Genomic DNA, 25115 nt, shown 5'->3' on the forward strand with positions numbered 1-25115 from the left:
TCTTCTCTGAGCAGTTATCACTCCTAGCTCGTCATAATACAGAGTGTGTATTTTATTGAACTAAGCTGTAATAAAGGCTTCTCTTGTTTAGCTGACATGTTCCCTCCATCTCCCTCAGTTGGCGAGGGTGGTGGGAATATTAAGCAACATCACCTAGCTTAGTTGTTCAATATTTTACAATGGCTCACATTGAGATACTGCTAGCTATATTGGTGGGGTCTAGCCAGATCCACCGCATGATAACGCAGACATGTATACTAAGGTAGACATGCATCCTCTTGACAGTAGTATTCACAATGTTCTATAGAATCTTATATATATATATATATATATATACATACACATACACAACTACATACAGTGGATATAAAAAGTCTACACACCCCTGTTAAAATGTCAGGTTTCTGTGATGTAAAAAAAAATGAGACAAAGATAAATCATTTCATACCTTTTTTCCACTTTTAATGTGACCTATAAACTGTACAACTCAATTGAAAAACAAACTGAAATCTTTAAGGTAAAGGTAAATAAAAAAATAAAATAATATGGTTGCATAAGTGTGAACAAAAAGTGTGATTTTATTACAGCACTCAGTCTTTTTGAGTACGAGTTTTTTCAGCATGGCACATCTTGACTTGGCAAGATTTGCCCCACTCTTCTTTACAAAAACACTCTAAATCTGTCAGAATGCTGAGGGCATCTCCTGTGCCCAGAGACAGAACTTTTTTTCACTTTTTGTGATGAGATTTTTTTAGTGAACATTTTCTGCAGGTTATTTTTAAATAAATAAAATTGTAAATTGTCAGTTACACTAAAGCACCAGATCAATTGCAATGTGTGGTTAACTGGAGAATAAAGCAATATTTAAAGTTGCTATAATCTAGTGCAGTAGTTGAAAATTGCATTGCAAATTAGCCTGCAGACAAAAAAAGTAATTGTAAAATGTCTCTTGAATTAATTTGTTTCCTTTTCTCTTAGTCTAACATAGAAATATAGTAATAAAAAGGTGCATTGCTCATATGGACATCTTACATTCAGAGAAAAACAGCTTTGCAGACTGTGAAAAGCTAGGGAACTATCTTGCAAAAATCTCAGTCAGACAACACTGCTGCTTTGCAGCACTACTGCATATTTGATTGTTGTCTTCAAACAGCACTTTGCTCTGGGTGCACTGTTAAGGAAAACTCATACAATGCAGCCAGAGAACAGTTCTGTTTAAAAGAACAGCCTAATGTGGAGCAGCACTGAAAAATTAAAGTGCTAACAGTCCTGATCTTTCTGCAGACATGCTGCATTTTCTGCAATGACATCTCAGATCACTCTATGTTCTGCCTTGGGGCTCCTGTGCACAGCCCTCTTCAGATCACCCCACAGATTTTGAATTAGATTCAATTCTGGGCTCTGGCTGGGCCATCCCAAAACTTTAATCTTCTTCTGGTGAAGCCATTCCTTTGTTGATTTGGATGTAATGCTTTGGGGTCGTTGTCATGCTGAAAGATGAAGTTCCTACTTCATGTTTAGCTTTCTAGCACAAGCCTGAAGGTTTTGTGCAATATTGTCTGGTATTTGGAACTGTTCATTATTCCCTCTACTTGACTAAGGCCCCAGTTCCAGCTGAAAGAAAAACTGCCCCAAAGCATGATGCTGACACCACCATGCTTCACTGTGGGTATGGTGTTCTTGTGGTGATATGCAGTGTTGTTTTTTTGTGCCAAACCTCACGATTTTGGAATTATGGCCATAAAGTTCAACTTTGGTTTCATCAGACCAGAACACCTTTTGCAACATGCTTTTGAGAAACTTCAGATGTGTTTTTGCAAAAATTTAGCAGGGCTTAGATGTTTGTTTTGGTAAGAAAAGGCTTCCGACTTGCCACTCTACCCCATAGCCCAGACATATGAAGAATACGGCAATTGAATTCGTCACATGTACCACACAGCCAGTACTTGCCAGATATTCCTGCAAGGCTCTTGACAGCCTCCCAGAGCAGTTTTCTTTCTGTCTTTTCAACTCAATTTTGGAGGGACATCCAGTTCTGGTAATGTCACTGTTGCCCATATTTTTCTTCACTTGACGATGACTGTCTTCACTGTGTCCCATGGTACTGTATAAATGCCTTGGAAATTCTTTTTGTACCCGTCTTCTGACTGATACCTTCTAACAATGAGATCCCTCTGATGCTTTAGAAGCTCTCTGCGCACCATGGCTTTTTCTATAGGATGCGACTAAGAAAATGTCAGGAAAGACCTACTAGAACAGCTGAACTTTATTTGGGGTTAATCAGAGGCACTTTAAATGACGACAGGCGTGTACTGACTCCTATTAAACATGATTTTGAATGTGATTGCTTAATTCTGAACACAGCTACATCCCCAGTTATAAAAGGGTGTTCACACTTATGCAACCATATTTTATTTTTATTTCCCTTTACCTAAAAGATTTCAGTTTGTTTTTCAATTGAGTTGTACAGTTTATAGATCACATTAAAGGTGGAAAAAGTTCTGAAATGATTTATCTTTGTCTCATTTTTTTTACAACACAGAATCCTGACATTTTAACAGGGGTGTGTAGACTTTTTATATCCACCGTGTGGATGGAGATATATATATATATATATACATACATACACACACTCACGTCTTCTAGACACGGGAATATCTTTCTGAATCATATTACTAGCGAATAGGAGTATACAGTAGGTACAGCCCTCATATTCTATATACAGTTGTGCATTTTTTTTTATACAAAAGAAAAAGGAAGGAAGGAAAGGGGGAAAAAAAATACTGAAATTGCTTACACTTAATGTAGTTCAGTACTATAGTTGGTGAGGTGTTGCACCTTCACAACCTAGTATGTCACATAACCAATTTCATACTCAAGTAACTCTCTATTAAACCTGCAACCTATAAATTGTGTCCTGTCTGGCCATATTATCTCAGAAAACACCCTCAATATGACACCCGAAACCACAAAATTCATAAGAAATAACCCCTCCCCCCACTTTTACATTTCTGTAGCGGCGTTTACCTGCTGAATCACCGTCCTCATATCTGTACTAAAAGGTACCTTGTACACCCAACTATGTGTCATACTAAACTAATCCTATTTCATTACAGATGTATAATTTCTGTGGTTATAATTATCTGCAGTAATAGTGTTTCCTATATCAGTTGGTTCACATGTAACCAATGAATTAACCACTGTTAAATGCTATTATCTATATATGTTATCAATAGTTTGAGAATCTCATTTTTATAACTATGTAATGTACAATTATAACTTGTTGATATGAGATTTAGTTGTCAATTAGGTAACAACTATAAAGAGACAACATTATTTGTTCATGTATATTACTTGTTGTATTATCTTAATGATGTCTATGTATCAAGATTCTCAATAAAAGATATATATAAAAAAAAAAAAAATGACATGTCCTATCTGAATAATGAAAGGATAATTTTGACTAGACTGTCTAACTTTAGTGTCGTTTTAGCTAAAAACTATTCAAATCTCTTAATATTCAGCAAATAGTGTTTGCACAAGCTTTTTTATCAAAAGATTCAGCAAGTATTTACAATGTTTACATTCGGTCTTTTGTGTGTTTGCAGTTTAAACTACTGCAAGCTGTGTGTCCTGCGCGTGACTTAAACAGATCATAAATCTTTAACTGACTGAGGCTACGTGTATACAAAAGCCAGCTAAATGGATTCTGAGGGGCACAACCCTCCTTCCCTTTTCTCCTATTAAATCCCTATTTATTTATTTATTTGTTAAAACTACTGTCATATTGTGCTCAAGACAATTTAAAAAAAATCAGTTGACCTTGTTCTAATTGTCTCTGAATCGTGAAAGTTGAATTTTCATTTTCATGCGTCTTTAAGTGGTGGGAAATTCTCTGCAAAATGCACTTATTTCTTAAAGGGACACTGAACCCAATTTTTTTTTCTTTTGAGATTCAGATAGAGCATGGCATTTTAAGCAACTTTCTAATTTACTCCTATTATCACATTTTATTCATTCTCTTGGTATCTTTATTTGAAATGCAAAAATGTAAGTTTAGATGCCGGCCCATTTTTGGTGAACAACCTTGGTTGTTCTTACTGATTGGTGGATAAATTCATCCACCAATAAAAAAAAGTGCTGTTCAGAGTCCTGAACCAAAAAAGAAGCTTAGATGCCTTCTTTTTCAAATAAAGATAGCAAGAGAATGAAGAAAAATTGATAATAGGAGTAAATTAGAAAGTTGCGTAAAATTGCATGCTCTATCTGAATCATGAAAGAAAAAAAAATTTGGGTTCAGTGTCCCTTTAAGTTACGAAAGATCTTAACAAAAGCTACCCCTGGGATTCCTATAAGTTCTTTCCGACTTCTAAATAGAATATTTTTTGTCCACCCCAGCTTTTAAATTACCATGTAATTGTGACTCATCACAGCGATAAGCAGTGCACCCCAAAATAAACAATCAATTTTCGTTGATACTGGACCACAGCAATCCTGTGCGTCTTTTGGAGTAACTGGAATAAGTAGCGAAGGGGACTGAACAGGTATCTGCTCTGAGGTAAAATAAACATGTATGTTTTGAGGATAAAGGGGTATTTAATTCTTGAAGACATTTACAAATGATGCATGCAGCCTGGCCACTTGCTACCCACATTGGTCTAATTGGCTGCTAACTCTACACTATGTAAGAACAAAAGATCCAAGTTGGCAGCACTACCAAATGCTTGTGCACTCACTTTATTCCATCACAAGGAGCAGGTACAGACAAAAGGACTACGCTGCTCTTTTGTGATGGAATAAAGTGAATGTACAAGTATTTGGTGGTGCTGCAAACTTGGATCTTTTTTTCATTATTAAGAGGTGCAGTAACCCTTGGCGTGCACACCTATACCCTGCTTGTGTGCTGGATACATGGATCTGCTTTCTACACTATGTAAGGAAATGTGATATTTAGGGGTCGATTTCGCAAGCCTTTTCGACCCACTACAGCTGCAGGTTCTCACAAGAGAACCTGCACGCCGTCATTAACAAACCTAATCTTTCACCACCTCTAAATTGGCAACATGTAGGTCACTTAAATCCCGACCGGGGATATTGACAACTCCTGCACCGCGTGCAAAGGCGGAATTGCACACAAGCGCAAAATAGCGCTAGTGTGCAATGCTGAATTCCTCCAGGGGAACTCAGCCCGCCAGAGGCGAGTTGTGGCGGACATGGGTGCGTATGTGTGCCCCTGTCAGTCACAGCTTGATAAATCACCCTCTTAGGGGAAAATGTATTAAGATAAGGCTTTGCAGTGCAATTTAAGAAGCAGAAAATACTTCTTTTGCCTCTCACATTTGAGGTGACAAGCTAAATCACCCCAACACTTGCTTGGGGTGATTGATATGCAGCGTCACACAACAGACCTCTTGTGCAAAGTTAAAGGGACAGTATACTGTAAAATAGTTTTTCCCTTAATGTGTTTACAATTGCTTTTTTTACCAACTACAGAGTAAAAATGTATGAAAATTAGCTTTTTAAGTTTTTTTTTTTTGAGTATATTAAAGCTCTTATTTTGTGTTTTGAAGCCACAACCTAATAAGATAGGTTGAGCTTGTAGGTATAATCCGATCTTGTTACTTTATCACATTGTGTACATATACCTGCTTCTTTATCTTATATCTGTCCATAAACCAATCACCAGTATTTGGAGAGAACAATGGAAAATCAAAATTTTATTACCTTATCCCTGCTATATCCCACTGAGAGTGTAAGGCTCTTCTGCTGGCTATGTTTACACAGCGTTATCTATAGATTGGACCTGCTGCCATAAACTTCAGAATAGGTGGGGATACCACTGACTAAATCAACTATTTAAAATGCCCAATACACTCCAGCAGGTAAAGTGGATCATTGGGAACAAATTAAAGGTGAGAAAATGTATGAATAAAACTGTCCCTTTAAAGTCTGGCATAAAGTGCCTTGCGTCACATGGTCTCATACATGAGAACTCCGGTGTACTTGTGTAAACAGGCATTAAGCAACCATTAACACATATGGAAAGTGTTCTAAAATATACATATTTTCTATACACACATTTACCCGCTGTGAAGCAGCTCAGTTGTCCTCTTTTTCCAGCAAACACCAAGAGAGCTGCTTTTACTAAAAACACAAGTCCACAACCCCACCTACCCCCACAGCAGTAGTAGTTATAAGCACTGAGCAGCTTAACAGCTAAAACACTATTGCTCGTAAATAAATAAAAAAAAAGGGAGACAAATGAAGTTGTCTATTGGGCTTCCTATAAACTAAAGGATGCGGGAAGATAACAATGCAGGCTTGCACTCACTACATTTTACATAATGACAGGGAGCAGATGGACACTTTTCAGAAGATACAAGGCTGTTGCTAAGAGCAGCAAGAGAGACAAAACAGGCAGTGCCACCCAACCAGAATTCCATACCTGACTTATCTATGTTGCAATGCAGGCACAGTTGGTATATATCATGGTTACACCCAACTGCCTATTACGGCTGATGGAGGAACCCAGGATTTGATAAGGTGCAGCAAAGCAATGAGTTGCAGTTTTACGCTATTATTAGACATGAACAAAGATTTGTATTTCTTATTTTTTGGAAAAAGAACAAGCAGCAATTAACTATAATTAATGGGGTATGAAGATTTTTCATTTTGTTCATTTAGTCACCCTAACAGTTTTATATTTCATGATTCAGGTAGGAACATTGCAATTGTAAACAATTTCTAATTTACTTCTATTATCAATCTTTGCTTTGTTCTCATGGTTTCTTTTGTTAATAAGCCGGCCCATTTCTGGAAGCACTATATAGTAGCCATTTTGCAATAATGTTATCCATTTGCAAGACCCACTAGATGGTAGCACTATTTCCTGCCATGTAGTGATCCAGATGCCTACTAGGTATCTCTTCTACCAGAATACTCATGGGCTGAAGCAAATTTAATAAATAGAAGTAAATAGTATGCTCTGGCTGAATCACAAAAGAAAATGCTTTAGGTTTTCATATCCCTTTAATAACGAAATTCAGATAAAATAGGTTAAAATGTGTTATGTAATGTGCAAATGAATAATAAATCACAATATTGCACAAGAACTAATACAAATAAATTATAATTGTGACTGGCTTCCTGGAAAATGAGCTCTGATACTGCCATAAGGTCCTATGTGGCTCAAGTATCAGATAATGGAACCCTTCATTTTCTCCTACAGTGCAATACAGAATGGAGTGAGACAACTTCCTGGTCAGGTGCCTCTCATATTGGCTAAAGCAGTGTTTCCCAACTCTAGTCCTCAGGACCCTTAACAGACCAGAGTCATATCTTAAAGGGACAGTCTAGTCAAAAATAAACTTTCATGATTCAGATAGGGCATGTAATTTTAAACAAACTTTCCACTTTACTTTTATCATCAATTTTGGCTTTGTTCTCTTGGTATTCGTAGTTGAAAGCTAGGCCTAGGTAGGCTCATATTCTGATTTCCTAGCCTTGAAGTCCTGCTCTCATCTGAATACATTTTGACAGTTTTTCACATGCCAAAACTGATTAGTCCAATTAACCAATTCTAGAAATTCTAGTAGAAAAATTATTTGTGCAATGAGCACAAATGCTCGCAGCTTATAAACTAAACTACCTGAACTAATTTCAATAATAAATAGGGACAACTTTGATTTAGTAGATATAACAGAAACACATGGTACAATGATTTGCATGATTGGGACATATAGTCATACCTGGATACAGGTTATTTAAAAAGAACAGAGTAGGAAAGAACAGGTGGAGGAGTTGCTCTGTATGTAAATGAAAATATAAAGGTTACTGAAATTGTAGGAACAAATGATGAGGTGAAAAGTATTTGGGTGACTTTGGAAATTGGAGATAAAAATGTGTTTAGAATATGCGTTATACAGGCCTCCCATTGCAGATGAAAAACTGGACATCTGTTATTAGAAGAAATAACCAAAATGACCATGAAGGTATGGTTATAGTAATGGGGGACTTTATTTTGCCAGATATAGACTGGAAGATTCCTTCTGCTAGATCAGCTAGAATCAGGTATATTGTTGAATCTCTGCTAGGGGAAACTCTTGAGTAATTGTTAAGGAACCAACATTAGATCTAATATTTACAGTGATACAGTTTCAGATGTGTCTGTAGGTGAGAACTTAGAATCCAGTGATCATCAATCTGTTTAGTTTAGTATTCATGTGCAGGAACTGTCTACCCAGACTAAAACAAAAGTTATAGACTTTAGGAAGGCAGATTTTTCATTAATGGGAGAATACCTAAAAAAACTATTTAAAAGGGAAAACTCTTATTACAGGGGTTCAAGAACACTGGGAATTTGTGAAAAGGTGCCATTTTAGATGCAACCGCACACTTGTATTAGACATGTCTGTAAAAGTAAAAGAAAGCAGAAACCAATTTGGTTGTTCAAAGAAGTAGCACATGCTGTAAAGACAAAAAAGATAGCTTATAAAAATTACAGACACACACAATCAGATGATGATATTAATCTATAGAGACTCCAACAAAAAAAGACTAAAGCAGTTAATTAGGAAGGTTAAAGCTCATGCAGAAGAGAAGATAGCACAGTCAGTAAAACATGGGGACAAAACATTCTTTAGATATATCAGTGAACGAATAAAAAATAAAGGTAGGAATAGTAAAATTGAAATCAGTTGATGGTAGAATAATAGAAGGAGATAAGCAAATTGCAGACTGTCTCAATGATTACATATGTTCTGTTTTCACAAACGATTGTAAAGATAGAATGTCTACATTAAAAGACCAGTCAACACAGTAGATTTGCATAATCAACAAATGCAAGATAACAAGACAATGCAATAGCACTTAGTCTGAACTTCAAATTAGTAGATTTTTTTTCCTGACAATTTTAAAAGTTATGTCTTTTTCCACTCCCCCTGTACCATGTGACAGCCATCAGCCAATCACAAATGCATACACGTACCATGTGACAGCCATCAGCCATTCACAAATGCATACACACTTATTCTTGCACATGCTCATAGGAGCTGGTGACTCAAAAGTTAAAATATAAAAAGAATGTGCACATTTAGTTAATGGAAGTAAATTGGAAAGTTGTTTAAAATGGCATGCTCTATTCTGAATAATGGAAAGTTTAATTTTGATTGAGTGTCCCTTTAAGGGAGGCTACAAAAAAATAGAAACAAGCTTAATACTAATCTTTTTACAGAGGATGAGGTTTTGTTAGCATTATCAAAAATAAGTGTTAAACAGGCAGTGGGTCCTGAAAATATTCATCCAAGGGTTTTAAAAAGAACTTCGATCAGTGCCAACTGTCCCATTAACTGATCTGTTTAATCAGTCACTATTAACAGGAGCTGTCCCAGATGATTGGAGAATAGCAAATATAATACCTATTCATAAAAAGGGCAGTAGAGAAGAATCTGGTAACTATAGGCCAGTTAGTTTAACTTCAGTAGTAGGAAAATTAATGGAAAGCCTCTTAAAAGAAAGAATTATGACTTACATAAAGACAAACAATTTAGAGGACCAAAATCAGCATGGTTTTACTTCAGGGAGATCATGTCAGACTAATCTTATCAACTTCTTTGATTATGTAACAAAAGTATTAGACAAGGGTGAAGCAGTTGATGTAGCATATCTAGATTTCAGCAAAGCATTTGACACTGTCCCACACAAACTGTATCTCCTTGGTCTACTCTAGACTCAAAAATTGTGAACTGGGTGGAATGCTGGCTTAAGGACAGAAAACAAAGTGTCTTAGTAAATGGAGTTCATTCAGCAGAGGGGGCTGTTACTAGTGGTGTTCCTCAGGGGTCAGTTCTGGGGCCTGTTTTGTTTAACATATTTATCTGCGATATCAGCAAAGGGCTACAGGGGAAAGTATGTCTGTTTGCAGATGATACAAAAATTTGTAACAGAGTGGATGTTCCGGGGGGGGGGGGGGGGGGGTTGACAAAATGAGAAGTGATATACAACAATTGGATGATTGGACAAACAACTGGGATCTATAAAGTTTAACACAGCAAAGTGTAAAATAATGCATTTAGGGAGAAAAATCCAAAATGTTAAATTACAGACTTAATGCCACTTTACTGACTGTTACAGATGAGGAACAGGACTTGGGAATTATTATTTCAGATGATTTAAAACTTAGTAAACAATGTAGTAATGCAGCGAGTAAGGCTAGCAGAATGCTTGGATTTATTGGTAGAGGTATTTGCAGAAAAAATAGTAAGGTTCTTATGCCACTTTATAGATCAGAAGTTAGGCCTCATCTTGAGTATTGTGTGCAATTCTGGAGGCCATGCCTTCAGAAGGATATTAACAAACTTGAATCTGTGCAAAGGAGGCTAACAAAATGGTACACGGTCTAAAAAATAAAACTTACCAGGATAGGCTCAATGACCTAAATATGTATAGCTTAGAGGAGAGAAGGGAAAGAGGTGAAATGATAGCAACTTTCAAGTACATTAAAGGGTTTAGTAAAACTGAGGCTGTGGGTATTTTACATAAAATGGAAAATTCAATAACAAGGGGTCATGATCTCAAGCTGAAGGGTAGTAGATTCAGGAGTAATTTGAAGTAGCACTTCTTTACAGAAAGAGTGATTGATTTATGGAATAAAATTCCTCAAGAGGTAGTAATGACAAACACCGTTGGGGACTTTAAAAATGACTGGGACAAGCAGAAGACTATCCTACAAACTAGATAAGTGTTAGGTAATATCGGGCAGACTTGCTGGGCCTATGGCTCTTATCTGCCGTCAATATCTATGTTTCTATGTTTCAACTAGAGGGTGTTCATGTATCCTATATAGATAACATTGGAGTTACCTAGGAGTTAGCACTGATTGGCTAAAATGCAAGTCTGTCAAAATAACTGAAATAAGGGGACAGTCTGCAGAGGCTTAGATATAAAGGTAATCACCAAGGTAAAAAGTGTATTATAACTGTGTTGGTTATGCAAAACTGGGATGATTCTTTTAAACAATAAAAATTCTGGTGTAGACTGTCCCTTTAAAGTGCCAGTAAACCCACAAAATAATGTTATATAATTCTGCACATAGTGCAGAATAATATAACATCAGCTTAGCGCAAACTTTGTACCTTAAAAGATTAAAGTGAAAAAATGCTACGAAATTTACTTTCACAGTACGCCGCTCCTGGCTCTACTGAGCGGGTCTGTTTGTTTCCTCTAAGCGCATCGGGCACGCTGTCTATTCACAGCCGACGGATCGCGCCATTAAACTCAATGTAACTCGCTCCCGCTCTGGTCTGGTAGCAGGAGCGAGCTACATTGACTTTAATGGAGCGAAGCTGATGTTATATTATTCTGCACTATGTGCAGAATTAAATAACATTATTTTGTGGGTTTACTGGCCCTTTAACTAAAGCATAGATGAAATAATCAGCTGATGGGTAAGAGCAGGTTAGTAACCATGGTTACTGATCAGCTGATTATTTCACCTGTGCTCTAGCTAAGATATAAATTAATATCTATCCTGAGGACTGGAGTTGAGAAACAATGAGCTAAAGGACCATTAAATACAGTAAAATGTAATTATAAAAAAAAAATGCATAAAAATAAGATAAAGACCACTAAGTTTGAATGTCATATGACAATTTTTAAAGTTAGTTCTGTTTTCCTTCCCCCTGCATCATGTGACAGCTATCCGACAATCACAAAATGCATATACTGTGAAATCTTGCACATGCTAGTCTGTTGGGTAATTTTTAAAAAAGTTAAATAACAGCTGTGTAAATAATTATGTGTGTGTTCACAAATTTGACAGGTTTCTAGTTCAATACAATTAACATCCCTCCATGGAAAAAGTGTTAAGAACAATCTTTCATAGACATCAATTTACTGGGTTCTAAAAAATGAACTGGCTCTTTAGTATTTTGGATGGCTTTTAAAGAGACAAACACCCTGTAATTACAAGGGTTTTTTGTGAAGGGCTGCAATTAATTAACATTTAGGACCGGTGTAAAAGCTTCCCGAATAAAATACCTTGTTTGTTTCAATTGTTTTTCTAAAACCAAACCCCACCACCACTTGATTTAAAAGGAGAAGACAATCCAGAGTTGTTGCTAGAGTAAACAAGGTTTGCCACTGTCATGTAGTTAGTAGAAACTGAATAGTTTTGCAGTGTCTAACAGCCCACCTGCTGGGGCCAATTATTGAAATATATTATGTAACAGTGTTAGGCTTGTGAAATTTGCAATGAGTACTTCCAGTTCTCAGACATACAATTTTAACGTAACAGTTTACCCAGAAATGTTCTCCCCTTTTTTGTCCCCAATGGTCCATTTTACCTGCTGGGTTGTATTAAAAAGGACCAGTAAGCTGAAAATTAGTTTTAATGACAATGTAAACATTTACAATGAATATATAAACAGACCACAATAACATGGAATTGAATCATGGAATTATATAATAATTTAAAATTTTACCAGTTTTAGCTGTGATCGATTCCATCACGGACCCCCCCCTTAGTGAAGGGCAGAGCTAATACACGATAGCAGCACAACTTTACAGCGTGTCATAGCCAATAGTTTAGTATATGTAAATTTGTTATACATGCCACCATAGCAAGCCTTGTGTCAGTGTTTACATGACCACCGTGAACAAGTGCAGGACTATTGATCACTAGAAGGATGCTTTTGCCAGTACTGGCACACCAGCACTATGAGCTGAGAAGGGAAAAAGCGATGACATCACTGTGAAGGGTGGCGCATGCGCTATGAGCTGGTAGGAGTGGTAGAAAATATTCACAAACCGAGCTTTCAATAGAATATTTTCAAAAGATTAAAACAATGTGTATACATTGCTCAGCACTACTATATGTAACTATTGAAGCACTTTTTAAAAAAAATAAAATAAATAAATAAATAAAATAAAATGTATTCACTTCTTGAGTAAACTGTCCCTTTAAATTGTTTAGAAGTATTTCAGTTGCAGTTTGGTTTACAGAAAGATATAAGATAAGGAAGCAGGTGTGTGTACACCAAATGATACAATAAAGAGATCTGATTTTAACTACAAGCTCAATCCATTTTAATAGGTTGTAGTTTCAAAGCACATAATCAGCTATTACATATACACAAACCTGAAAATGCAATTGCCCATACATTTTATACCCAACAAGTCATTAGCAATACATTAAGAAAAAAACTATTTTACACTATACTGTCCCTTTAATTGTTAAATTACTGGAAAAAAAGGAGGAAATAATGAAAGTATACTGCAAAGTGTTTGTTTTTCACTATGCATAATTACATATTTTATATGACTAACTATATCAAGGTGTATAGGTCCATTTAAGTTTCAAATAAAGGTTGTCAATGTGAAGATATCTATTTTAGGAGTTGTTTTATATTTACTAAATAAATTATTATTATGTATAACTTATGACAGCCAGCAAAATACAGGCTATGGGCTCCATGTACGAAGCAGCGTAAGCTGCTCCGGAGCCTTTGCGGGGCAGGTTCGCATATGCGAGCCTGCTTCCCGCAATGTAAGAAGCAGTGGTCATTAGACCGCTGCTTCCTACACCCTACGCCACCTCTTAGGTGGCGAAGCAAAATCACTGAGAGCTCGCTCGCTCTCGGTGATTGACAGCCCCTTCAGTCGCGTGATTGGTCGCGCGACTGAAGGGGCGGGCATTACACACTCCGCTGAGTGTGTAATGATACATACGGGCAAGCGGATCAATAGATCCGCTGCCCGTGTGTAGCGGAGGCGGGCGGACAGCTTCGAGAGTTAAGAAGCTGTCCGCCCGCCTCTTAGTACATGGAGCCCTATATATGACTATATCTCTAGGACAGGAACAGTTTACAGACAGATTCTAAGCTGTCAGGGTCTAATGACAATAAATATTTATATTATGGACAGACCACAGCAAGATACTGAATCAATAAATGAGTCATAAGAATAACACCATTTAAAACAAAGCGGAGGCAGTCAGGAGAAGTCCTCTATCAACAAGTTATTGGACACATGACAAAAGGATGTTTTGTTCAATGGCAATAGTACATTTTAGGATTCTTGATATAATTATTGTTCTGTGTAGCAGATGCATGTGTATTCTCCTGCTAAGATAAGCTGTCTAAGAAGCAAAACCGTATAATCCTTCTGTCTCCCTTTCCCTTGTCCTGTTATTAAAGAGTGATTTTAGTTGAAAATTTTATGATTTACATGTAATTTTACTTACTTATATCACTTACAACCCTGCAACTTTGTGTGTTTAACCCCCCCCCCCCCCCAGGTAATAGTTAATGTACAGCTCTGGAGCCTTAGAGAACTTCTGGTCCCAAGCGTAAAATCATAGAGTTCCAATAAGTTGTGGCTTATTGGATCACCATTAGTTTTTTGTTCTGAACCAGCAGTTCTCTGTGGCTCCAGAACAGTACTTAAAACGGACAGTCAGCACAAAAATGTTTATTGTTTAAAAAGATAGATAATCCCTTTGTTACACATTACCCAGTTTTGCACAGAAAACATGGCGGCTATATTAATACACTTAATCTCTGCGATTACCTTGTATCTAAGCATCTTCTGACAGCCCCCCTGATCACATGACTATCTATTGACTTGCATTATGCCAATTAGTGCTATGTTGTTAGAAATCACGGGCATGAGCTCAATGTTATCTATATGGCTTACATGAGCTAGCACTCCCCTGTTGTGAAAAGCTAATACAAAACATGTGATCAAGGGGCTGCCTTTAGTGACTTAGAAATGGACAGAAATTTAGAGGCTTAAAAGGTTATAAAGTATATTAACCCCTTAGCGACCAGCGTCGTCACTGCAGTCCTGGGCTTCTCTCTGCCGAAATCTCGCGAGATTGCGCTATCTCTGCATGCCCCACGAGTGGGGCACTGCAGAAATAGATTTGCAGAGTTACCAATGCAGAAAGGGCCCTCTTTGCACCGGACAGCGGTGGTACGTTCGTTGGTGGGTGGGAGCAATAGCAGGGAGGCGAGTGGGCAGCCCATCTCCTGCAAACGAAGGAGGGAAAGGGAAAAGGGAGAGGGAAAATATCTTTGGAAAGGGATCCTGTATTTACAACAAAAAAAAAAAATGGCATATTTGTAAGCAAACTATGTACTGGCAGACAGTTGCCAGTACCTAAAATAGGTTGAGGCTTAGTGAGTTGTTTGGGGAGGATCAGGGAGGTTAGGGGGAAATAATGGGGGATCCAACACTGCATAAAAAATATGTAACCAAAAAAAACAAAACCTTTATATACTGGCTGACTTTCTGCCAGTACTTAAGATGGCGGTGACAAATGTGGGGGGGGGGGGGGAGAAAGAGCTGTTTGAGAGAGGTCAGGGAGGGATCAGGTGGTGGAGGCTGATCTCTACACTAAAGCTAAAATTAACCCTTTCACTGCTGGGCATAATAGAAGTGTGGTGCGCAGCTGCAATTAGCGGCCTTCTAATTACCAAACATCAATGCCAAATCCATATATGTCTGCTATTTCTGAACAAAGGGGATCCCAGAGAAGAATTTACGACCATTTGTGCCATAATTGCACAGGCTGTTTGTACATAATTTCAGTGAGAAACCTAAAGTTTGTGAAAAAGAACGATTTTTTTGTTATTTGATCGCATTTGGCGGTAATATAGTGGCATGAAATACACCAAAATGGGCGCCTAGATCCAAAACTTTAGGTTGTCTACTACACTAAGGCTAAAATTAACCCTACAAGCTACCTAATTAACCCCTTCACTGCTGGGCAGCTGCATTTAGCGGCCTTCTAATTACCAAAACGTAATGCCAAAGCCATAAATGTCTGCTGTTTCTGAACAAAAGGGGATCCCAGAGAAGCATTTACAACCAGTTTTGCCATAATAGCACAAGCTGTTTGTAAATAATTTCAGTGAGAAATAAGTTTGTGAAAAAGTTCAACAATTTTTTTTTTTTTATTTCATTGCATTTGGCGGTAAAACGGTGGCATGAAATTATATATATATATATATATATATATATAATATATATACATACATACATATACATACACACACACACAGTGGATATAAAAAGTCTACACACCCCTGTAAAATGTCAGGTTTCTGTGATGTAAAACAAATGAGACAAAGATAAATCATTTCAGAACTTTTTCCACCTTTAATGTGACCTATAAACTGTAGAACTCAATTGAAAAACAAACTGAAATCTTTTAGGTGGAGGGAAGAAAACAAAACAAAAAAACTAAAATAATATAATATATATATATATATAATATATATATATATATATATATATTACAACTGGGGATGTAGCTGTGTTCAGAATTAAGCAATCACATTCAAAATCACGTTAAATAGGAGTCAGCATACACCTGCCATCATTTAAAGTGCCTCTGATTAACCCCAAATAAAGTTCAGCTGCTCTAGTTGGTCTTTCCTGAAATTTTCTGTTTTGCTGTTTCTCTTGTGCAGAGAGGGATTGCCTGGTATTTCAGGGCTGGACTGTACTGTGAAGTCAGGATCAGACTGATATGCTTCAGGAAAGTTCTTCTCTGTGAAAGGCACACGTTGAGCAAAAAGAGGCTGCTTCTTGGGTAGTAAATAGCCATAGAGCAAGCTATTATGCTATTGTTCGTTCCCAGGTTGAGCGCTTCTCTCTTTTTATTTATGCAAAAGATTAATACATACCTTGAGATCTGAAGGCAACAGATAACAATAGATTCATCCAAATTCAAAGCTTATATACACATTTTAAGCGAATCAAATTAAAGCATACCATAAATGAAAAGGCTATTTTTATATATTTTAACTTCCTTAAAAGACTTTATAATTTTGCCTGACATATAGAAAATACTATTTTAACTTGTTCATGCGCAGTCTATAGGGAGTTTATAATAAGTGTTTAGCTAGCAGTAAGTAGCAGTGTTTTGATTGCCAACAGTAACTGAATGTACATGTCACAGTCCTAAATACAGCATTAACCCCATTACTAACTAAACTCTGACTAATCCTATCTAAATTTAATTTATAACTCTTTATTCTATATTTTATAAATACACATCATAAACTTAAAGACATGATTTGGTGATAGATTATTTTATATCTAAATGTTTTATCTAGGAAGAACATATTTAATGTGTAATTCTTCTTTGAAATAGTATAATTGTATTCTAATCATGATTTTATAACTCCACAGGCCATTCCAAAACTTTAATCTTCTTCTGGTGAAGCCATTCCTTTGTTGATTTGGATGTATGCTTTGGGTCGTTGTCAATGTGAAAGATGAAGTTCCTCTTCATGTTCAGCTTTCTAGCAGAAGCCTGAAGGTTTTGTGCCAATATTGTCTGGTATTTGGAACTGTTCATAATTCCCTCTACCTTGACTAAGGCCCCAGTTCCAGCTGAAGAAAAACAGACCCAAAGCATGATGCTGCCACCAAAATGCTTCACTGTGTGTATGGCGTTATTTTTGGTTATATGCAGTGTTGTTTTTGCGCCTAACATATCTTTTGGAGTTATGGCCGATAACGGGCGATTGTTGTCACATGCACTACACAGCCAGTACTTGCCAGATATTCCTGCAGCTCCTTTAATAGTGCTGTAGGCCTCTTGGCAGCCTCCCAGACCAGTTTTCTTCTCGTCTTTTCATCAATTTTGGAGGGACGTCCAGTTTTTGTTAATGTCACGGTTGCGCCATATTTTCTCCACTTGATGATGACCTTCTTCACTGTGTTCCATGGTATATCTAATGCCTTGGAAATTCTTTTGTACCATTCTCCTGACTGATACCTTTTAACAATGAGATCCCTCTGATGCTTTGGAAGCTCTCTGCAAACCATGGCTTTTGCTGTAGGTTGCGACTAAGAAAATGTCAGGAAAGACCTACTAGAACAGCTGAACTTTATTTGGAGTTAATCAGAGGCATTTTACATGATGACAGGTGTGTACTGACTCCTATTTAACATGATTTTTAATGTGATTGCTCAATTCTAAACATGGCTACATCCCCAGTTATAAGAGGGTGTGCACACTTATGCAACCATATTATTTTAGTTTTTATTTTTACTTCCCTCCACCTAGAAGTTTGTTTGTTTTTCAATCAAGTTGTACAGCTTATAGGTCACATTATAGGTAGAAAAGGTTCTGAAATTATTTATCTTGGTCTCATTTTTTACATCACAGAAACCTGACATTTTTACAGGGGTGTTTAGACTTTTTATATCCACTGTAATATATATATATATATATATATATATATATATATATATATATATATATATATATATATATATATATATATATATATAATATATATACACACACACACACACACACGTGAAGGGATATTCAGGGATTCCTGACAGATAGTGTTACAATGTAACTATCGCTTATTTTGGGCATTTCTAAACTCAGGACAAAATTTAAAAACTATTTAGCATGGGTGTTTTTGGGTGGTTGTAGATGTGTAAGATTTTGGGGGTTAAAGTTAGAAAAAGTGTGTTTTTTCAATTTTTTCATCGTATATATTTTTTTTATAGTCATTTATAAGATATGATGAAAATAATGGTATCTTTAGAAAGTCCATTTAGTGGCAAGAAAATGGTATCTAATATGTGTGGGTACAGTAAATAAGAGGAAAATTACAGCTAAACACAAACACCGCAGAAATGTAAAAATAGCCCTGGTCCTTAAGGGTTAGAAATTGAAAAACGGTCTGTTCCTTAAGGGGTTAATATAACCATGTTTTTTTGTGCAAAGCTGGGGAATGGGTAGTAAAGGCATTAGCTATCTTTTTAAATAATAACGTTTGTGTTGTCTGTCCCTTTAAAAGACCAGTAAATACAGTAGATTTGCCTAATCAACAAATGCATGATAAGACAATGCAAAAGCACTTAGTCTGAACTTCAAATGAGTAGATGTTTTTTTTTTCTGACAAATTTCAAAAGTTATGTCTATTTCCACTCCCTCCATATCATGTGATAGTCACCAGCCAATCACAAATGCATATATGTATGTATATTCTGTGAATTCTTGAACATACTCAGTAGGAGCTGGTGACTCAAAAAGTGTAAATATAAAAACACTGTGCCCATTTTGTTAATGGAAATAAATTGGAAAGTTGTTTAAAATTGCAAGCTCTATCATTAAAGTTTAAATTTTGACTTGAGTAACAAATTTGATGGATTTAAACACAAAGAGTTGCTGGATCACTAGTGATAAAATGAAATGATTTCCCAAATCAAAATGTGTAATGTTTACACTATAATAACCCTTTCATTATTATACCCCTGTGTAGTGATTTGGAATATATTGATGGGTTAAAAAAAAAAAAAAAAAAAAACACACAACAAAAAACGATAGTAGTAATAATAATAACAATTCTCATGGGAACAATGTGGCATTACCAACTTGTATGAATGTGAATAGTTTTAGAATAAAATACAATACCTCATATTTATTCTAATATACATTTTTTTTTTTTTTTTTTTAAATAGACATTAAAAAGCTAATCCAACAGGATTAGATGATAGCAAGAGAGTTTGGGAATATTCTGAATAGTTTTCAAAATTTAGAACAAGGGAAGTAAAAGTGGCACGCTGGCTTATTCCCATGGTAACCAGTTACTACAAATGCATCTAGCTCCCCCCTTGTAACCTAGGTAACCCCTCCTTTGGCTATAATTATTATTGGTGTCAACTAGAGTCATTTTTATTTCCACTTAAAATTTTACTAGTGTATTTCCCCCATTTCATAGTGCACTGCTGCAACATATTAGGCAAAGATAATAAGCAACAGCATGCTGACAGATAATCATCGACAAAAACAAAATTACCTCTTGCACAGAACTGGACATAATTGCTAGGTGGGGAAAGCCTGCATCTGTTCAGTTCCATCTAGTTATTTGCAGTACCAAAAGATAAGAACTAAAAAACAGCTAGTTTGAAGCAGTCACCAGTTCATTATGTTTTTGTGCTGCTATTCACTGCAATATTTGGAATTCGTTTGAACATACCTAGAGTTAGGAACAAAGCCAATACATATATCACTTACAATTCAACAACTGCATTGATGTTTTCACTATAGGAAGCATGTGACCTCATAACCTGGGGACACACAAACTACCTAATCCCATGGAATTACTACAAGAAAGTAACCCTAAACCATGGCACACTTTTGTCAACTAAATACAGTGTTACCCTCTAAACTCATAAAAGGCTCTAAACCCCCAAAGGAATTAGCTCGGTGTAATCAGTACTATATAATCTTTAGGTAATTACGATAAATATTGTGATGTGGTTACTGCGTAAGGAGACATGTGACCTTGTAACGTCTACAATGCTACCCAACCACAGGAATGGAGGATGTGTGCACTACTACTATGTGAGCATCACGCCTCCAATATGCACTGTTATTAGAACGCACACAGCTAGAGATACAACACTGATGTAATCACATGCATCTCTACTTACAAATATATATAGCTTCACTATGCATTATATAAATAGATCACCCTCCAACATTTCAATTAGGTAGTAATTCGCGCACACACAATATATATATAGTATATATATAATATATAATATATATATATATAGTATATATATATATATATATTATACTAACCTGTATTGCCTGGCACTCATTGAGAGCAGTGCCCCAAGCTGGTCAGCAGCAGTTCGCAGTGTAAGTCCGGCCATTATAACCCCCTGCTTGAGCCCCGCCATATTCCAACCAAGTCTACTACAGATCTTACTGACACCCAAACTCCAAGGACAGCACAAACCCCGGTTCAACCAATAGAAACAGGGGGCGGGGGAGAACTACATTATCCAGAGTGCACAGCGAATTTGAATCAGCACGTGACGGCAAATGTAGTCTTTTTTTTAGCTTTTGAGTCAGTGGTTGCTACTTTTTTGTTCTTATTGTTTTGAAACGTGGTAACTACTTGTTGCTTTCCCGCTAAAGGACGTTTCGAGTGAAAGAGTTGCACTAGCCAGACGGTGTGTAAAGATACATGGTAATCGTGTCATTTATTGAATTTGTCAACTGTTGTCGTGTAATAACAATTTGTAATTGTGTACAACTAGGTAGTTCATCACTGTATATGATATTATTTTCTGTGAACATAATGGTTTAATGCACTTTTGTGCAAGTGTACAGGTTAACTATTTTGTGTGATTAAATTGTTAATATTCCGTGTAAATGTAATATATATCCCACGTATATCTATATTGCTTTCTGTCTCGCACTTCTCCCTTGTTCACCAACGTGTGTCTACTGCTCCATCTCTTCCCTGTCACTACCCACCTCTCCCCTTTTTCTGTATAGTGAGCCCGCCTCCTCTTTATCTTTCTCATGTAGGAGTGCTATGGTTGCAGGATTACCATAGCCCGATTGGTGGGGCCCATGTAACAGGGGAAGAGATGTAAGGGAGCTTTATAATATAAAACTACTTGTAAAGACTGCCCATGTTGACTGGCACACAGCAGTCAGGTTGTAGGTGTCATGTGGAAAGTGTATTGTGTGTATATATATATTTATATATATATATATATATATAGATATATATATATTATATATATATATATATATATATATATATATAATGTGTATTTTTATTTTTTAAAAAGCACAGAATCAGTGTATGTATTACGATACACATAGGTATGTAATGAGACAGTCAAAACAAAAGTAACGATCAATGTTGATTGCATATATTAATATTTTAGCAACAAAAATATCAAAATATTTTTCTCAAATTTTGAAACCTATAAATAAAAAATAATGATATTTTCCATTATAGTAACCAACTTAGGTTGTGTACATATGAATATAGACACAAAACTATCCAAATATCTGTTTCATATACAAATGAGAAAGTTAAAGGGACACTGTAGTCAGAAATGAAATCGCAATACGATCGTAATATACATATAAATATATCTTTTTCTAAAGTACCTTCTTTACCAAATATGTTTAGTTTATAAAATATTTATATTGGAAATATTGATTATTTCCAAACCTACTTCTAAGTCAGCCGTTAGGGATTCCAATCCGTGCTGACAACTGCAGTTGAAACATGGCGTCTTTGTTAAATACTGCCGCATGCGCGAGGTTAGCGCAGCGTCACATCCAACGTCCATCTGCAGATACATAAGGCGAGGAGGAGGTAATTTGGGCTTCAGTGATCAGGAATGCGCATGCGCGATCAAGACTAATTTATGCGCATGCGCATTAGTGATGATTCTGCCGATAATTATATGCATAGGCACGCAATATAATTGGTTAGTGATGTTATGTAGATAATGGCGAAAACGGTGGGCTGGATATGCTTACGTCATTGCTGCAAAATAATTATAGAAAATAAAAGGTATGGATGCTTCGTTTTTATTAAAATAAAGTACAGTAAGTTTTCATATATTATTATTTAATAGAATATTGTATTATTTGGTATGTATATATTAAACGAAAGTAATCCTTTAAGTTAGGAAATTTTTAATGTTTTAGTTTTTTTATACAACACAGGGTAATGGCATATTGATAATGGTCAATAAAAGGAGTGTTTTATTTTTGTATCATATATGTGTTAGCACAATTGATTGTCTTATGTATATTCATTTAATAAAATTAATGTTCTAGATTGTCTTGAGAAAGGCTCATGTGTGGAGCCGAAACGTCGACTTGACTTATGTGATTTTTGCATCAATAATAAAAATTATACAAATTATCAAGAACTGTGAGTGCCCTCCATTTCGTATAGATGTGTTTATATATGTATGTGTGTGTTTGTATATGTATAATGAAGAAGGTAAATCCCACCAGGGGGAATGAAGGAGGAGACCCGGAGACTGCAAACTTGGTATCAATATCTTTTATTAAGCCGAATGGCCAAATGACAGGTGTAGGTACAGATAGACACCTGACGCGTTTCGCGCATGCGTACATGCGCTTCATCAGAGGCTAATAAGTTAATGTGAACCAAGACCTATATAGGGGCCTGTAACCAATCAACAAACAAGTTGTAAATTGCAAATGTGCAAGTGATCATTAATTAGTTGTTTGTGAAAGGTTATCAAGTTCCCATGGGTCTCGCAAAATATATTATTCATATCTAACAAAACATATAATAACAAATCCTAACAATAAAAACTAAAATGAAGTAAAATAATGTTAACAATAATAAACCTAATACATGTTCAAAAAAACAATGTCATTTTCAAATTCCAAAAACATACATATATAAAATAGCATGTTTGTAAATTGACAAGTAAACTTTGCTTAAGGAACAGATAGATAAATCTATGGCTGATCAAAAGTATTCAAGTTAGATATATATTCTAAGCAAAGTAATTTTTCAAAAGCAAAAAAAAAAAACATAAGTAATCACTAAAAATGGAAAAAAAAGACTATAAAAACAAATATAGAGTAAAATCCAAATAATTGTTATAACATATGTAAAATAATAATATTAGTCATTGTGAATAATGTCTCAAGACTATATGTCAAGGATTAGTTAAGGAGTCCAAAGCGAGATGACCTAAGATATAGCTGTCAAGCAATGTGTAATGTTAGAAAAAAACATATTCTTTTATTTTATCTTAGTTCACTCGATAAGGACACATCCTTTTTTTTAAAAAAATTTTTATATAGTCAAGGGGTACAGGTAGAGAGCATATAGTTTAGTGCTATATCACTACTATGAATTTGATTCTTAAAGAGACAGTACACTGTAAAATTGTTTTTCCATAAATGTATTTTAAATGACTTGTTATACCAACTGCAGAGTATAAAATATTTGAGAAATTGCATTTTCGGGTTTATTTGTGTATCTGAAGTAGCAGGTTTTGTGCTTTGAAACCACAGCCTATTACAATGGGTTGAGCTTCAGGTAATATCAGATCTCATTATGCTATCACTTTGTGTACACACACTAGCTTCCTTATCTTATATTTGTCTGGAACACCAAAGCTCAATACATAGAGAGAACAATGGAAAATTATCATTTTATTACTTAACTATCATGCCCCCCACTGAGGGTGTAATCTCTTCTGCTGGCTGTGTTTACTTAGGCTTGTGAATAGCGTATACGCCAGTATCAAAACTTTCAGTATAGTTTGGGAAACCACAAGCTAAATCAGCTATTTCAAATGCTGAAATAGGAGTAAAGGAGCTACTTGCAACCAATTTAATACACTCTAGCAGGTAAAAATGATCATTGGGAATAATTTAAAGGGGAGAAAGTTTTTGGGTGAACTGTCCCTTTAAGTCGACTGTCGCTTGAGAACTTTTTTGAACAGTGACTGAAGGTAAAGTAGTAATGCTCACTTATCTGTACCCAATCATATTGAGACAATCTAATACCCGATATATGTAACATATTCCATCAGCCATATGCTGTGGGTCGATTTATATAAAGGATAAGAGAGATATGAACAAAAGTGGATAAGTCAAGGAGGAAGGGAACTAGTCCCACAATTCGATTTAGAGATCAATTTAGGTAATATATGAATAATAAGTTAGATTCAAACTAAATCGAAACAGTCAAAATGACATAAAGACAAAAGGACAAAAAAGACAGAAAGACCAGCGTGGGGACAAGGGAATTTCCTAATAAAGAAAAGAGAGATTTTGTATGTATATTATCTGGTTTATCTTGTATTTTATTATATATAAAGATTGTTATATAAATAAATTTTTTCTTCTTTTCTTCTCTGTCAAGTATTGTTTTTGATTTTTAATTTGTAATTTTGGTTGTATGTCTTGTTGTCAGGGCATTACACTAACTGTCTAACTGCCAAAGCAGATTCTGATTTTAAATTTCTGATTTTAAATTTCTACAATGCTCTAAAGTCATATAAGATTAAGAACTGTTTTTAAACTATTCAGTGAAGAGATCCACATCCATTCTTTTATTCATTCCCTCTGGGGCCCTGGTATGTAATTTTACTATCCAAAATATTTCTTTTTTACGAAGGGTTTTTCCTCTATCACCCCCTCGGGGATGTTGTTTTATGATGTCTATACCAATAAACGAAAAATATTTGGGGCCTATGCCATGGGTTCTGAAGTGCTTAGCAACAGGTGTTTTTGGTTCTTTCTCATCTAAAGAGCGTAG

General features: G+C 35.8%; 1 protein-coding gene across 2 annotated transcripts in view; it reads right to left on the reverse strand.

Annotated features, from left to right (window-relative positions):
- GRPEL2 (GrpE like 2, mitochondrial) overlaps positions 1-20751 on the reverse strand; it is a 75720-nt gene extending 54969 nt beyond the window's left edge. For both annotated transcript variants that reach the window (XM_053717106.1, XM_053717105.1), the window contains exon 1: positions 20624-20751. In XM_053717106.1, coding sequence (XP_053573081.1) covers positions 20624-20724 — 101 coding nt within the window. In that variant the 5' untranslated portion in view covers positions 20725-20751. The remainder of the gene's footprint in view (positions 1-20623) is intronic.
- Between the last annotated feature and the right edge of the window lie 4364 nt (positions 20752-25115).

This window comes from Bombina bombina, chromosome 6 (genome assembly GCF_027579735.1).
Source record: "Bombina bombina isolate aBomBom1 chromosome 6, aBomBom1.pri, whole genome shotgun sequence".
In the NCBI taxonomy this organism is placed as follows: domain Eukaryota; kingdom Metazoa; phylum Chordata; class Amphibia; order Anura; family Bombinatoridae; genus Bombina; species Bombina bombina.